This window comes from Vulpes vulpes, chromosome 10 (genome assembly GCF_048418805.1).
Source record: "Vulpes vulpes isolate BD-2025 chromosome 10, VulVul3, whole genome shotgun sequence".
NCBI classification, from domain to species: domain Eukaryota; kingdom Metazoa; phylum Chordata; class Mammalia; order Carnivora; family Canidae; genus Vulpes; species Vulpes vulpes.
In genome coordinates, this window is record NC_132789.1 from 20660461 (window position 1) to 20676545 (window position 16085).

The 16085-nt window shown below is 53.0% G+C and overlaps 2 protein-coding genes across 7 annotated transcripts in view; both read left to right on the forward strand.

Annotated features, from left to right (window-relative positions):
• The window catches only part of KIAA1671 (KIAA1671 ortholog), a 201523-nt gene extending 196154 nt beyond the window's left edge, over positions 1-5369 (forward strand). For all 6 annotated transcript variants that reach the window (XM_072725194.1, XM_072725193.1, XM_026002955.2 and 3 more), the window contains one exon: positions 155-5369. The gene's annotated coding sequence lies outside the window, so the exon portion shown is untranslated. The remainder of the gene's footprint in view (positions 1-154) is intronic.
• Positions 5370-8096: 2727 nt separating this feature from the next.
• Positions 8097-13927, forward strand: CRYBB3 (crystallin beta B3). Its single transcript, XM_026002953.2, has 5 exons — positions 8097-9063; positions 10548-10666; positions 11226-11358; positions 12088-12230; positions 13611-13927. Exons 1-5 carry the CDS (start codon positions 8908-8910, stop codon positions 13774-13776), a joined length of 717 nt encoding a protein of 238 aa, XP_025858738.1. The 5' UTR covers positions 8097-8907; the 3' UTR covers positions 13777-13927.
• Positions 13928-16085: the final 2158 nt, after the last annotated feature.

Below are 16085 nucleotides of genomic sequence, written 5' to 3' on the forward strand. Positions count from 1 at the left end.
AAAAGAAAGAAAAAAAAAGTCATCTTTCCTGGCCTGTGGCTTGCGGGGATGGCCATCTTGGAGAATACCAGAAAAGGTTTAAAGGCTTGATGGCAGAGACACATAGGGTCACATGTTCCCCTTGCTGACACCAGGACTGTCCCTTCCTCTCCAGACAGGGGACACTGCCACGTCTAATGAACAGAAGCCTTAACTGTCAGAACCCGAAGATGAGGCCACGCTGATGTCATTCCTTCCTGCACATGGTTACCTACCTGGGCCCTTCCAGTTGGGTGGAGAACACTATCCAGCGCCTCCTGCCCCTCTGCAGACTCTCCCCGGATCAGGGCGGGAAGACCCACCCTCCTCAAGCACTTGCACGTCTCCCCAGACAGCACTTCAAGCTGAGAACAAAGCCAGGCTGCCCAGAATTGTCCATGCTGGTGGTTTTGTGTTTTATGTAAAACTGTGTGTTTCTACCTACTTTAGACATCACTCCAGGAACATCAGTTCGAGGCTGGACCATCTCCCTGGGTTCCAGAAAACACCTGTATTGTGAAAGCACCTCTTTCTCCAGGGCAAGTCTCTTTCAAAAGCATATTTCCAAGGAAGAAGAAACTCTGTTTCCTGCTGTAATTGTGGTCCAGGGCAGCGTTATTGGGTTGGGTTTTGATTGCTCTTTTGGTGAGTTCCATCTCCCTCCCTCTCAAAGAATCAGCAGTTCCAATTTTTTTTAAACGTACCACCCTCATTTCAAGTGTATTTATCCTTACAATGGGGCTGTGTGCATAGTTGACTTGTTCATTATCTATCACTTTTATTTGCTTTAGAAGGCGTTAAAGCAATAATTCAGCCAATTTTCTTTGAAATTTGATATGTATATATGTTTTTTACGTTAAAGAGCAGAAGGAAAGATGTATGAATAATTTGCTTGAAGTATCCGATCATCTCAGGTTATCTTACCCCATCCATGCTTTTAACAAAAACTCCAATTGTCATCTTTGTGTGTATATATGTTTTTTCTTGGTTTCTTTTCATTTGAGCTCTGGTTTCTGTGGAGTGACCTTTGTCCCTTGGCCTCAAGGGTTCATAAACTGCAGCCCAAATGTGGTGCCTTTTCCACTCAAACATCAGACCCTCCCTGAGAATTTTTTTCTCCAGTCTTTTTTGAACACCACCCAAGTTGCCAGCATGGAAGAGCCATTCCAAATTGGAACAAATGGATGAATGGGGGGTTCTTCTGCTTCTTCTCACCTCTTCCTTCTACCACTTCCCCACCCCACCCCCTGCCAACCCCACCCAATTGAGTGCTCCCTCGAGGTCCAAATGTAGGAAGGGAGGTCTTGCTGAAATCCTTCTCTGGACAGAAGTACTGGATGCTAGGTGACAAAGTGTAGGATTTGCCTTGCCTCTTTTCTTTCTTGCTAACTCTAAGCTCATTCCCAGGAATATCTAAGACCTCTGGGGGTTGTAGGCACTCTCTACATGGTCTTTCTTTTTGGAAATCCTCAACACCAGCCTCCTCCACCTGTGAAACCCAAGGATCCAGCAAACACCCCAGATATTCTTGACTGGCCACCTGCCATGCCTGGAGTTGCCATAAACTTTGTGCCAACCTTCTCTGGGAGATGCCCATTGCCGAGAAAGATGCTTGGGCAGTTCATTGGACCCCCAGTGACTGCTGAGGGGCCCCCGGGCTGAGTTTCCTAAGGCTAGATATGGAAGGGATGGGCCTCATGCATACCCACCCAGTGAAATCTTTCTTGATAAATCCATTATTTGCAAATGGTGTCAAAACATCCCTTCCTTCTCCCTGGCCATGTCTTCAGGAGTCTCCATTTGTCTCCCCATCTCTTCTTCCTCCCTTATCACCTTTTACCATCTCTTCCTTCTCTTGGGAGTGGGGGTCAGGTGTACAGGTCAATCCTGTTTCTCCAGGTTCAGCTGAAGCCCCGCCCCCTTCCCTGTCAGGTTAGCTGAACTTTGGCTACCGATGGGCGGTTGTGCGGTTGTAGATCCTGTCACCCACCCAGCTTTTTCCATTTAGAAGCCTCATGCATCTGTGTCTAGAGATTTGGCCTACTTGATAATAGTTTGTGTTCTTTTTGTTCTCCGAGTTAGTGGTCAGTCAGTTCTCTGTGGCCTTTGGGTGGAGATACGATTCCTCTAAGAACTGCATCTTTGGGTGATTTGTCTTTTCTTTCCTTCTCCTTCTTAAGTAGGAGCACAGGGCTTGAACTCACAACCCTGAGATCAAGACCTGAGCTAAGATCAAGAGTCAAATGCCTGACTGAGCCCACCCAGGTGTCCGTAGATCTGGTTAATGTTTTAAAACAATTTTCATGCAATGGCTTTCCAGGTCAATAAGTCCCCTTTAAAGGCACTCATGCTCTGACCCTGACTCTTTCTGTCTGTCTTTCCTTCAGGTGGGAAGGGCCCCTTGGTACCATCCTGGTCAGTAGAAATTGACCTGCTGTATTCAATGAGATTATAGATACTCACCATGCAGAACTCTCCAATCCTTAATTAGATGTGTCTTAGCCCAAATACACTCAACACGAAAGAGCACTTGAACATGAGATTAACCTGGAGATCTTTTGCCTAACCTCCCACACCTTGATTGGAAAAAATATCCTTTAATTCCTTGGTGATTAGGACATTCAAAGTCCACCCCCTTGGGATTGAGGAGAGCAGCCTCACCTCTTCCTGCAGAGCAGACATCACAGTAGGTCAGGAGCCACCCTCTTCACACAGGGTCCCCTTGACCTCTGGGTCCCACTACGCTCAGTGCAAGGAAGTTAGAAGTGACTGGTGCTTGGAACTTCTGCAGATGACTGGGCAAGCACATCATTGGTTTTCCCCTCTTCCTAAGCTGAGTGAACTCTTTGGCATTAAGCGAGTGGTTATATGCTGGTTTCTTGAGTTTGCCTGGAGCCTCTTTTTAAACTAACTTAATATGCCTTAATCGTTTGTATGCAATCAAATCACCTGCCCTCATCCAGGCACCTTCCTGGGGGTCTTTGGCTCTCCTTAAATGAGAGTCTTACATGGAATGCAAATCCCTATGTATGCACAATCTGTCTGTCTACAGACACACAAACACGCACGCACACACACAGACACACACACACACACACACACACACACACCCTTTGCACATCAGCATTTTGACAGCTGGTCTTTTGATAAGTCTGTATCTTTTTCCCCCACCATAGATCCCCTTCTTCATGATCCTGATGAAATCAGGATCATCAGGAGCCTGATGAAACAGAGACCTTTAGCCTATGAAATCCCATGGCAAGGCCTCAAAAATCAGTGTTGTGGAGAATTCCTTGGTGCCACCAGAGAAATTCTGGCAAAACTGAAGCTTCGCATTGTTTCAGGTTGGGGGTTTTGAGTGACATTGACCTGACAGCCTCAGGTTACCGAGGATTCGGGAAAAGGACCATTAGATGGGAAGTTTTCCAGGGGACAAGCCAAGTCCTATGCTTTCAGACAAATGTATTTACCTCTGTGTGTGCAGGAAAGTGAGGCCAGCTCTAGGTATTGCTAAGGAGAGAGCATAACAATAGGCACAGGCCAGGGATCCCAGAGCTTAGAGGCTGTGCAGCAGAGTGGGGAAACCATCAGCATGCTCTCCCCAACGAACAGCTCAGCTGCTTGCACCTGGTGCTGGTGGCTGTCTTGTCCATTTACACTTGCACATTTTTCATCATGATGCCCCTAGACTGCCCCAGGAGCCAGGCATAATCACAAAGCTGAAAATCCCCAGGCACATGGTCAGATCACCTCCAAAACTAAATGTTTTGGCAATGGTGACTTGGGCCTCTGTGGAAGACAATGTCCCAAGGAGAACGTTGTCAAGCCTGCCCCTCCCTCACCAGTTTGTTTCTCTCCCTCAGTCCCTGTGGTTTCCCCCCTCCCCCACAGTCTCAGTCGCCTCCCTTAGTACAGGAAGTGAGGTTACTTAGCCCTTTGTGTAACTAGCGTTTCAAGGTGAGCCCGAGGGGAGATGTAGAGGCAGGAGAAAAGCTCTGTCCAATGGGAGACACCCTCCCCGCTAATTTACGCCATGGCAAGTCACTACAGTAATGGAGAAACCTCCTACAGCCTCAATTGTGCCTTTCTTCCCCTACCACATGTTAAAACGTGGAAGCAAAACCCCCATGGCATCATGATTCTACGGGGTAAGAGGGACAGTGTTGACAAGGAGGGGACCACCTGAAGCAGGCAGGACCCACTCCACATCAGGAAGGGAATCCTCCTGGGGCTATAGCCACCTAGGGAGCCGTGGATCTGGGCTCTGCTGAGAAGCTGCTACTAGTCAACCCTGTTGGGATTTGGGGCAAACTGATGTTCTGGAAACGCAGAGCCACTTAGAAAGCCAGTCGGCTGGAGTGAGCTGGGTCTTTGCCAGTCTCTCTCCTTTGGCTCCCACCACCCCACCCCTCTAGAATTTACTTTCTTTTGTTTGGATTGGTTCCTGCAGGAAGGGGTGCAGAAATCTGTCCTAGAAAGTCAGCCTGAGGTTCCTGGCAAGTTAACCCTGAAAATCAATCAGTCTCTCCCGCACCCCCAAATCTCCTTAAATAGTCCCCCTCTAACCTGGTGCCCTAAGATCTCCCTCCATGAATCAGACTGGCCCTTTGATTTTTTTTGACAGTCTCCAGTGGTGTCACACCTGCAAAACAAACAAACAAAAAATCATGCCGTTGTCTAAGGAACAATTTGAGCTTTTTTACTGGTCTCATTCCACATAGCCTTATAGATCCTGTAAATAGGGGGCTCGCAAAAGTAATATATTGTGTTATGGGAGATATTTTGTACTGTGTCGTTTCCTAAGTCATACCAATATCCTAGAAGTGATGCACTTCCCAGATGATTCTGATCCTCAAAACACTTTGTAAATTGGGGGGAGTGGAAATACATATAAATATACTATATATTTTCCTAGCCTTTCTTCTGGGTCCCTTCCTGAGATATTTGAATCATGGTAGAAAAGAAATTCGAGTCCTGTGTGTAGGGAAGTTACACCTGCTGGCGTTCTTGCAATTGCCTTATGAATTCACAAGCTCTAGGGGGTTCTGAACAGAAGGTGGACGACAGGCACTTTATCCAATCCCAGAAAGAATCTCTAATCACGTGACTGAGAATTCATCGAGAAAAACCTATATTTTTAATGTTAAAACAAATGGGGCTTCCTGGACCTCACAGAGTATTGGCTATCTACAAGTGCTTTTATATTTTGTAACTGTAAAGAGGTTTCATACGCACAGAACAGTCGGGAATCTGGTCAACTGCCGTCAAACAGGATGACCTTTGCATGTACAAAGACGTTGCATTCAGACCATGAAAATAGCAAATAAAGCTTCGATGCAAGTTGCACTGGAGAACTTGGTGTGTCAGTGTGTGGATGAATGGGCTCTCCCATGCATGCACGCCCGTCACCAGCTGAGTCGGTCTGTTGTCTGTGCTGAGCTGGGGGCCACGCGGCAGGAAGCCGGGAGCTGGGGTCCCGGGAGAGGGGACCCATAGAGACAAAGCAGGATTTCCATTCAACGTGGGCTTGAATCCTCGCCCTGCCGCCTCCCGGCTGTGGGATATCGCTGAGCATTGGAGCTCCAAAATGGGGGTGGTGATAGTGATGTTAGCAAGATTTAAGGCACTAGTTCTCAGCTAGGTGGATGGTGCCCCGCTTGCCACCCCATGACATCTGGCCATGACGGAAGACATGTTTGGTTATTACAGAGAGGGAAGGAAGATGCTACTGGCATCTAATGGGTAGAGACCAAGGATGCTGCTCAATATCCCGCAGTGCACAGAACGGCTTCCCCACCACCAAGAGTCAACCGGCCTCAGATGGCAATAGTGCTGATCTGAGAACTCTATCTAGACTAAGGAAACATGGCAACGCAAAGGTCCTGGGGACACAATAGGTCCTCAGGATCCTAAAGGATCTGATGGAAGGAAGTCACGCCACCTCTTTCTTCCCCCGTAGATCCCTAGCATGTGGTGGCCGCGTCCCAAGTAATGGGGTCGTATCCAACGCTGTTCGTGGTCACCAGCTGGAGGTTGTCCATTGGTTTGAACCGTCAATAGCGGGCCAGATCCTCAGTGAATGGAAGCAGGCGCTTTGTTACATGATCTCTCCATGGTTGTCCATGTACAGGTGTTGCTCTGACCTCCAGCGACTCACCCAGGGTCACACAGGTCCACCTGCTTTCAGAGGCCAGCAGCCACACACAGTGTCCCACCGCCATCTCCAGGGGTGCTGGGTAACCGGGTTTTAGGCTGACTGGAGGATTTTAGCCAAAAATAATAAAACCAAGTCCTGTTTCGTAACCATTCACTCCTTGGCCCTCTCTTCATTTTAGCCTTCCAATAATATTTAATTATAATTTAAAAATGCATGGGCCTAGGTTTTTGGTTTGGGTTTGTTTTTTGGTTTCTGTGTGTTTAGGTTTGTTTGGTTTTTTTGAGGGGGGATCATAGATAAGGTGACTGTCATGATCACCTTTATTTCTATTGAGGCTAAGATCTGGTGCCTGCGGCAGGCCACCCCCTCCTCCTTCTCCCTGCTGTGTGACTTTGGGTAAGTGACCTTACCTCTCTGAAGTCAATTTCTGAGCCACTCATAAAAGTGGGGGATCACAATTCATTCCCTAAAGAGGGCTGTGTGGGGCAGCCCGGGTGGCTCAGCTGTTTAGCACCGGCTTCAGCCCAGGGCGTGATCCTGGAGACCCGGGATGGAGTCCCACATTGGGCTCCCTGTATGGAGCCTGCTTTTCCCTCTGCCTGTGTCTCTGCCTCTCTCTCTGTGTGTCTCTCATGAATAAATAAAATAAAAATCTTAAAAATAAATAAATAAAAATCTTAAAAAAAATAAAGAGGGCTGAGTGAGGGTGAAATAATGTTCATGAAGCTGGCACAGTGCCTTGCACACAGTGGGTCTTCAATAAATGGTAGTGTGAGTTGCGTATGCCTTCTACATAAAGAAAATAAATCTTTGTTGGGTCTGTTAGCACATCCCATGGAAACCCAATTTGGGGGTTATATTTAGGGTGATCTGACTTAAAATTTAGGTCATATAGCACATAGGAAAACAGTGATCTGGGGCCCCTCGATTTAAGAGCTGGTGTCACCCAAATAGGAAGGTGATGGCTCTAGAAAGCCAAAGAAAGGGAGTTGGGGGGCACTGAAGAGCTCACACCCTGATGCTCCTCTGCCCCCGGTGCTATCAGGCTTCCCACAAAGCTGATGAGGTCTGTCCGCCCCCGGAAGCCATCAGGGGCCAAGGCGGAGCACACGGCACTGGGGCCTCCCTGGACCTGCTATTGGAGTGCAGTGGCCTGAGCAGAATTGGGTGGACAGGGCGCTGCCTCAGCAGGCCAGGATGTGCTGGGCTGTCGAAAAGCGCCCATAAATAGGACACCCCGAGCAAAGGTGGACTGAGTCTGCAGCCGGTGCTGGCCCCTCTCTTCTTCCTGAGACTACAGCAGCAGGTCAATTCTGGGACGGGCAGGGGCAGGGAGGCGAGAGCTATCCCGGCCGGTCCAGACCTTTGGGAATCTCCGAGGGGCAGGCACGGCTGGCCCCTGCACAAACCGGGATTCACCCAAGGCCTGGAGCCAAGAGGGAGGACCTGATACAGCTGCCAAGCCCAACTGGTGTCAGAGGGAGGTGGCCAGGGCTGAGCCCCTGGGCATGTGCTTTGGGGAGTGGGGAGCCTAAAGACCAAGCACGGCTGAGGAAGGGGCATGAGCAAATCTGGGGGGGGGAGCTGCCAAGGATGCTGAGAGTCTCCATGAGCCGGACCAAGCCGTATGTCCTGCTGAGGCTGGGTGTAGGCAGGATGGGCAACCTGAGGGCTTTTCATCACTAGGCCTGTGGCCAGAGCATATGGGCCATGCAGCTGTGCCTACCAGCAGCGGGAACGCCGGGCCGTGGTGGGGAGCAGCGGCTGTGGGGTGGCGATGTGTGTGCCTTGTGGACCACCGTGGATGTCTGAAGTGGGCGTGGGGTGTGTGAGTGTGTGTGAGAGAGAGAGAGAGAGAGAGAGAGAAAGAGGGGGAGGCCGTTGTGTTCAGTGGGTGGGATGTGACTGTGTACAAGGATCACAGGAGCTTGAGTGTGTGCACGTGCATCCGTGTGCATGTGCTGATAAACTGGAGAACAGTCCCGTGTGTCTGTGTTTCACAGGGATCATGAGGATCCTCCCATGATGACCTCATTGTGACTATCTCGGGGCTGTGTTGTGTGTCATGGTCCCCACAGGGATGAAGGGGAGCTGTCTGTCTGTGTCTGTGTCTCTTTAAGTGGCTGGTACACAGTAGGAGATCCATAAATGCACGTGGAATGAGTAACTGAATGTATGGAAACTGGGCTGCAGCAGGTGTCCCAGCACCCAGTCCCACATCCTGCATTCTCTAGACGTCTGTCTGTCTGTCCATCTCTCACCAGTCTGTGGTCTCCCGCTCATCCCGGTCACCCAGCACCAGGCCAGGCACCGGGCAGGTGCTCGTGGAATCTCTGGTGGACAAAAGATAATAGCTCAGAGCTCAGAGGTGGGAGAGATCCCTGCAGAGAGGGACCTCCGAAGCCCACCCTCTGGCCAGGGTCCAGAGCTGGTGTGTCCACATAGAGCTTGAAGAACGCTGTTTGGGGAAGCAGTTGAGTGTAGGAGGAGGGCACGTGCTTTGGAGCCAGGCCCAATCCTGGCCGCTCCCTCACTGCGTGCCTTGGGGAAGTGGCTTCACCTCACTGGGCCTCAGAGTTTCCCCCTAAAAAACAGGGATCCTGATCCTATGTCCCAGTCCTTGTGGCCCATGACAGGTGCTCGGTGGATGTTGAATGACTGAATGACCGAATGCAGTGAGCAATAACCACGTCCCATAGGCAGCAAGGCTCTGTAGCTCATCCTTGACTTCAATGACATCGACACCTGGTTTGGCCCGGGTGGACCTGGTGACTCGTTTTCCTTTGGTAGAAGCCAGAGGTGTTCCTGGGGAGATGGCTGAACAGCACGGAGCTCCGGAGCAGGCTGCAGCTGGCAAGAGCCATGGAGGCCTAGGGGGCAGCTACAAGGTACGGGGCAGGGAGGGGTCCCGGGGGCTGAAGGCCTGGGGCCAGCTTCCCCTGCCAGGCAGCCCCCCTCCAGAAAGGAGCAGCGGCCCTTCTGGCCATCGGGGGCCAGGAAAGACACCTCACTCACCACGATTTTACTGCATCTTCTCTCTTTTGTGTCCTCACCTGCAGAATAGAACTGGTCACACAAACGCAGCCCATCTCAGTGGGGCACAGAGGCCAGGGGGTTTCAGGAGACATGGTGCTGACCCTCCTGCCTGACCTCAGTCCACTTCCCTGGCTTCTCTGAGCCTCACCAGCCCCATCTGGAAAATGGGAACAGTGCTCACTGTCTCAGGCCCCAGAGCTGGTGCTAAGGAGGATTCCAACAGCTGGGATTTGTTGGCTCTTCCCTCTCTGAGCTGCCCTTGGGGGCTTTAATCTGAGAGAGGGTCTGAGGACGGATTGACTGAAGGGATTACTGTGGGCAGGAGCATTTCTGTGGACGTGCTGGTGGCATTAAGGAGAGTGAAAGAGAAGCAGAGGCCTGCCTGGCCCTGGGCCTGATTGGTGGGAGCACAGGGTTGGTCTAGGGCCTTCTAAAGGCCTTTGCAAAGCCCCAGGGGGAGCTGCCCACCAAGAAGGTGGATGCCACTGCCAGTCCTTCCCGGTTCCCCTGGCACCTGTGGGCCTTGCCCTGTGCACACCATGGGGAGAAAAGAGCCAGCTGACTTACTGAATCCTGGTGCCTCCACCTAATTTGCTGTGCAGCCCGGGACAAGTGGCTTAGGCTTTCTGAGCTTTCTATAAAATGACCAGAACAGATAAACCCCAGGGACCTTCTACAAAGACAGTTTGTGCTTCTAGGTGGAGAAGAGAGGCAAAGCCTTTCTCTTCCTTTTATTTTTAAAAAATTTTATATTTATTCATGAGAGACAGAGAGAGAGAGAGGCAGAGACACAGGCAGAGGGAGAAGCAGGCTCCCTGTGGGGACTCGATGTGGGACTCGATCCCGGACCCCGGGAGCCACCCAGGCGCCCCAGCCCTCCTCCTCCGTGGCAGCCTCTTCCTCTCTGGGCGTGGGTCAGGTGAAGGTCAACCCAGAGGCTGCAAACTGGTGTTACCCTCTGTCAGGCACACGGAAATTTCACATTAAGGGAAATATAGATTTCTGGCCTCTCTTGAAAAGTTTAACACGGGGCCCACGTTCCCTCCTGGCCATCAGCGGCTTCATTTCCCTCCCGTGGGTCGCTTCGCTCCTCAGCTCGGCCCGGGTACCTGCCAGGTACTTGCAATCCCTGGTTGGACGCTCCTGGAGGCGATCCCCTCCGTGGCCACGAGGGGGCAGTGCAAGCCCGAGGCCGAGGCTGGCTGTGGCCGTGCGGGTGCCTGCCGGTGCCCCAATGAGGACTGCGCGGGGCGGTGGGGGCTGGGGCGGGGGCTGGGGCGGGGGCTGGGAGCGCGACCCCGACCCCCGTGGGATGCTCAGGACGCGGCCCTTTCAGGTGATCGTGTACGAAATGGAGAACTTCCAGGGCAAGCGGTGCGAGCTGTCGGCTGAGTGCCCCAACCTGACAGAGAGCCTGCTGGAGAAGGTGGGCTCCATCCAGGTGGAGTCTGGGCCGTGAGTACCTGGGCCCCCAGCCCCCTCCTCACAGCCCTGAGCTTTCTGAGAATCAGGAGGTCCCGGTCCCGGTTCTGGATCTGCAGTGGGGCCTTAAGCAACTCCCTTCCCACCTCTGGCCTCAGTTTTCCCATCTGTCAAATGGGAATAACAGTGGCATGCGCTTCAGATGGAGTCTTTGGGAAGATGAATAGAAAGATGCACATAAATAATAGCAATATAATAATAACGAGGAAGAGGACGAGGGAGAGGAACTGTCCTCGGATTACCTACTATGTGCCGGACATCGTACTAAGGCCTTTCCTGAGGCTACACAGGGGCTGCTGCGCATAAAATAGACTCTTCATACTGTCTCCCAGGATGATTTTCTGGCTCAGAGTCTCAGCTTCCAGTATGTTCTAGGAGCTCCTTGAATACTTGGACCAGGGATCCGTGGTAGGGTTGGAGGGAGGGTTCAAGGCCAAAGGTCAGCAGCTTGGAGGCCCTCCCCTCACTAGACACGGGTCCTCCCTCAGAAGCAGCGGTGGCGGTGGCGACCCGGGCCTGTTGCCTCCCACAGGTGGCTGGCGTTTGAGCGCAGAGCCTTCCGCGGGGAGCAGTTTGTCCTGGAGAAGGGCGATTACCCTCGCTGGGATGCCTGGTCCAACAGCCACCACAGTGACAGCCTCCTGTCCCTCCGGCCTCTGCACATCGTAAGTACCGCCCCTGGGGCTCCAGGGAGCTCCGAGAAGCAGGACATGCTGGGAGCTGGCAGGCCAGGGTCCCTGCCTCCATCATCTCTGACCTAAATGATCGCATGCGACCGGAGGCAGGTGGCTCTGGAATTGTCACTGGGCTGGGGATTGGGACAGCAGGATGCACATCTTGACTTCGCCAGCACGGCACTGACACTTCCCTGGGGAGCCCTGTGTAAATCAGGAGCCTCGTGACCCGGTCTCGGCTCAGTATCCCACAGTGACACTTTCAAATGTCGCTCTGCTGCCCCACCGGCTTGCCCCTCGCTCGGGGCTGCCCCAGCCCTTCCTCCTTGTCACAACACCTGCTGTGTGCTTGCAGGACGGCAGGAGGAAAGTTAAGACCATGTCAGAACCTGGCTTAGTAAGGAGGGACTCCTCCTACGTTACTCATGTTTATCTCCTTCCCGCCTCTCCGTGCCTCGGTTTCCCGATCTGCTAAATGGTGGAGTTTCCCAAGAGCTGATAAGGGCCCTTGGTGGTTTCCTGGCTCCTGGGGCCCTAAGATTCCTAAGGACCCGCCCTAGCGCTGTCCCTCCCGCAGGCCTCTGGGGACTGCCCTCCCTGGGGCCGTGGGCTTGGGGGTGGGTGTGACCCCGTGGCCCTGGAGCCTCCGGGCACCTCAGCACCCCTGCTCCGAGCCTGGGAGCAGCTGGCCCACCCCGTGATCCCCCCCCCCCCCCCCAGGATGGCCCAGATCACAAGCTGCACCTGTTTGAGAACCCAGCCTTCAGCGGCCGCAAGATGGAGATAGTGGACGACGACGTGCCCAGCCTCTGGGCTCACGGCTTCCAGGACCGCGTGGCGAGCATCCGGGCCGTCAACGGGACGTAAGGGACCCAGCCCCCACTCCTGCCCCTGCGCCGGCCTCGCGCCCCAGATACAATCTCCATTCACTGTGCTTGCTGCCCGGCGGCCGCCCCCTGCTCCTGCAGGCCTCGAGGCCCTGGGCGCAAGGCGGCTGCCCCGCGCGACCCTGGCTCACAGCCCCACTCCAGAGCCCCGGGCTGCAAATGCCTAACTGCTCACACTCCTGTCCCGTTGGATTTCCAGCAAGCTTTGACTTGTAGGAGGTTTTATCTTTATTTTCTTTTTTAAAGGCTTTATTGATTTATTCATCAGAGACAGGCAGAGGGAGAGGCAGAGACACAGGCAGAGGGAGAAGCAGGCTCCGCAAGAGAAGCCTGATGTGAGATTCGATCCCAGGATCCTGGGATCATGGCCTGAGCCAAAGGCGGACGCTCAACGCTGAGCCACCCAGGCGTCCCTTATCTTTATTTTTTAATCAAGTGAATCTGTTCCTCCTACTTGTCCCTGTCTAAATATTTGCTCCTTTTTGAAACATCCCCAGACCCTTGAACTAATTCTCAGGGTTGTTTATTTCTTTTCATAATCTTGGTCCTTACCAAGGTAAGAAGTGACATAGTGATTCTCTAGGTATGGCCTGACTAGCACATAGGAGAGTACATAGTGCATCACCTCCTTCCTTCTAGGCTTACTAGCTCTGTTAATGCAACCTTAAGATCGACTTCCCTTTGTCAGTGACTGCATCTCACCCTATGGGCTTGAGGTCTGGGCTTGAGCCTTGAAAGGTGCCGCCTCTCCCTGATAATAATTTATTCAACAACTTTTTACTGAGCATTTCCATGTGCAGCATATGGGGCAACAAGAATTACACAGCCTCTGCCCTCAAGAATCTTAGTCTGCTAGGGAGACACACAAGGAGACAGGAATCCACAATTCACTGAGACCAGGATTGTGATGGGGGACACACAGGTCACACGGGAGCCCTGGGAGTCCCCACCGGGGAATGCCAACTCGATTCTGCCTGGGGGAGTCAGTCAGAATCTGAATCCCCCAGATTCAGTCCTGGGGGAGGAGACACACAAACTAGGATGTAAAGAATATGAATGAAAGGGGAGAGGGACACCGGGCAGGACGGGATGTGTGACGGCTCAGAGACACTCCACTTCAAGGAAGGTCGAGCAAGCGAGGTTAGAGCATGGGGTGTGAAGAAAGAAGGTTGAGGGACCAGGCTGGAGACGGTTAGTGAAGGAGCAGCGTAGGGAGTTTGAATTCTCCCGAGGGCCCTGGGGAGCCCGGGAGGAATTCAGGCAGGCGGAGAGGGTGGTCCCATGCCGGCTTTAAGAGGCTCGGTGGGGCTGGAGGCGGGGGGCGTCCGTCCTCACCCCGACCTTGGTCCCCGGCAGGTGGGTCGGCTATGAGTTCCCGGGCTACCGCGGGCGCCAGTACGTGTTCGAGCGGGGCGAGTACCGCCACTGGAACGAGTGGGACGCTAACCAGCCGCAGCTGCAGTCCGTGCGCCGCATCCGGGACCAGAAGTGGCACAAGCGGGGCTGCTTCCTCAGCAGCTGAAGGGCACCCAGGCCCCAGTGGCCCAGACCCGCCCTGGGGGGCAGCAGAGGCAAGAAGAGGAGGCTCCAGGGCCAGGGTGATGGTGTGCTTGTCCCCCCTTCCCCGGAATCTGCTCAATAAAGCCTGGGGCCGGTCCCCCACCTGCCATGTTCCTCTGTGTCACTTCTTGAGGGGGCTGGGGCCTTAGGGCTCTGGGAACCCCCCAAGGGGGGCTGTGAGCCAGGCTCACACCCTAGGCTCTAGTCGTTTTAGGCAGAGTCACATGCACATCTTGCACTGATTTTGTGTTTGTTTTCCTCTCTGTGTCTCCATCTGTCAGTCTATCCATCCATCCATCCATCCATCCATCTATCCATCGTATCCATCTATCCATCCATCCATCCATCCATCCATCCATCTATCCATCGTATCCATCTATCCATCCATCCATCCATCTATCCATCCATCCATCCATCCATCCATCGTATCCATCTATTCATCCATCCATCCATCCATCCATCCATCGTATCCATCCATCCATCCATTTTTCCTTCCATCTTTCTGCTTTTCTTCTTTCTATTGACTTATCCATCCTTTCACCCACCCATCTTTTTATCCGTCCTTCTATCCATTTGTCCATCAGTTCTTCTTTCCATCCATTCTCCCATTGATCCATCCATTCTCTCTCTTGTCCATCCATCGATCCATCAACTCATCCATCCATCCTTCCATCTATCCATCCATCCATTGATTATCCGTCATGTCCACCTCCATCTCTCTGTCAGTGTTTGCTTTCATTAGTTTATTCAGGAAATGCCAGGCCCTGTGTAAGGCCTGAAGACACAGCAGGGAACAAAACAAAGTCCTGCTGTCACAGAGATCACCTTCTAGGTCACAGGAAACAAGTAGATTCCAAATATAATGTTAGGAGGTGGCAAGTGCTACAGGTAGGGAAGTGCAGTATTCTGATGGGAGATGATGATTGGCGGGGTCAGAGATCTCTGCTCTGAGCAGGTGACATTTGAATTGAGACCTGAATGAACCATGAGAATATTCCAGGCAGAGGAATAATGGGTGTGAAGGTCCCAAGCAGGAGTATGGCGGGTGATGGAGACGTGGCGAGGAAGGCAGTCAGTCTAGAAAGGAGTAAGCAGTAGAATGGGGGAGTGATCAGGGAGGGAGGGGAGCCAGGGCAGTTAGAGCTTCGCAAACCCTTCTCTGAGGGAGGTGGGAGCCATGGAGAGTCTGGGAGAGGTGACGCATGACTTAACAGGATTGCTCTGGCTGTGGCACAGAGTATAGACTGTGGGGCCCTGGGGGACATGGGGAGACCAGCCGGGAGGCCATTAACTGAGCCACGATGGTGTGATCTCCCTGACTCTCTCTTCTCCCTGCGTCGGGGGTAGCTCTGTCCACCCCCCAGATGTCTTCAGTGGCCTTGGCTGGAGGACTGAGCCCCACCCTGCCTCCCACCACTGACCGTGACTGCTCTGAGCCTCAGTGCCTTCCTCTGGCTGAAGGGTGATGCCACGGCAGTGCCAGTCATGAATGGGAGTCTCCTCTGGCCCCAGTGGAAGAGGGGGTGTCCCCTCTGACAGTCGGGTGACAGCTGGCTTCCTGCAGTCCCAGGGACCTGCCCTCAGCCTTCGCACCTCCATGAGCTGGTCCTGCATGTTTCTCAGACTTTGTTCCCCTGTTGTGCCCAGAGCCCATCCCCACCACCTGCAGCCTCCCGGCAGCTGATGCAGCTGGCGTAGGGGAGGCCCGAGGGGGCCCCCAGAAGGCATTGAAAGGATTCCAGCAATTGTCAGTTACTTCAGCCTGCGTATTTCAAAAATATGTATGCACAGCCCAGAAATCACCTTGAATTATTTTTACATCGGTGTGTAGGAGAGCTGGGTGGGGCGTCAGGCTCAGGGTGGAGGGAGAGGGGCACCCAGCACCCACCCCACCCCCTGAAAGGATGGCAGCACCCCCATTCCTCCCACCTCCCCCCCTGCCGCCCCCAAGACCCACCCTCTCGTCCCTCTCACAGAGACCTTGTTTTGCTTTGTAAACCAGTCCTTTCTGAATGCTAGACCCAGTGCTAGGACTGTTTGGACATCACCTGGGTCACTGAACCCAAAGATAACCTTGGACGGCAGGCACAGTTGTTGTTTTTTCTAAGATTTTATTTATTTATTCATGAGAGACACAGAGAGAGGCAGAGACACAGGCAGAGGGAGAAGCAGGCTCCCTGCGGGGAGCCCGATGTGGGACTCGATCCCGGGACCCTGGGATCATGACCTGAGCCGAAGGCAGACGCTCAACCACTGAGCCACCCAGCGCCT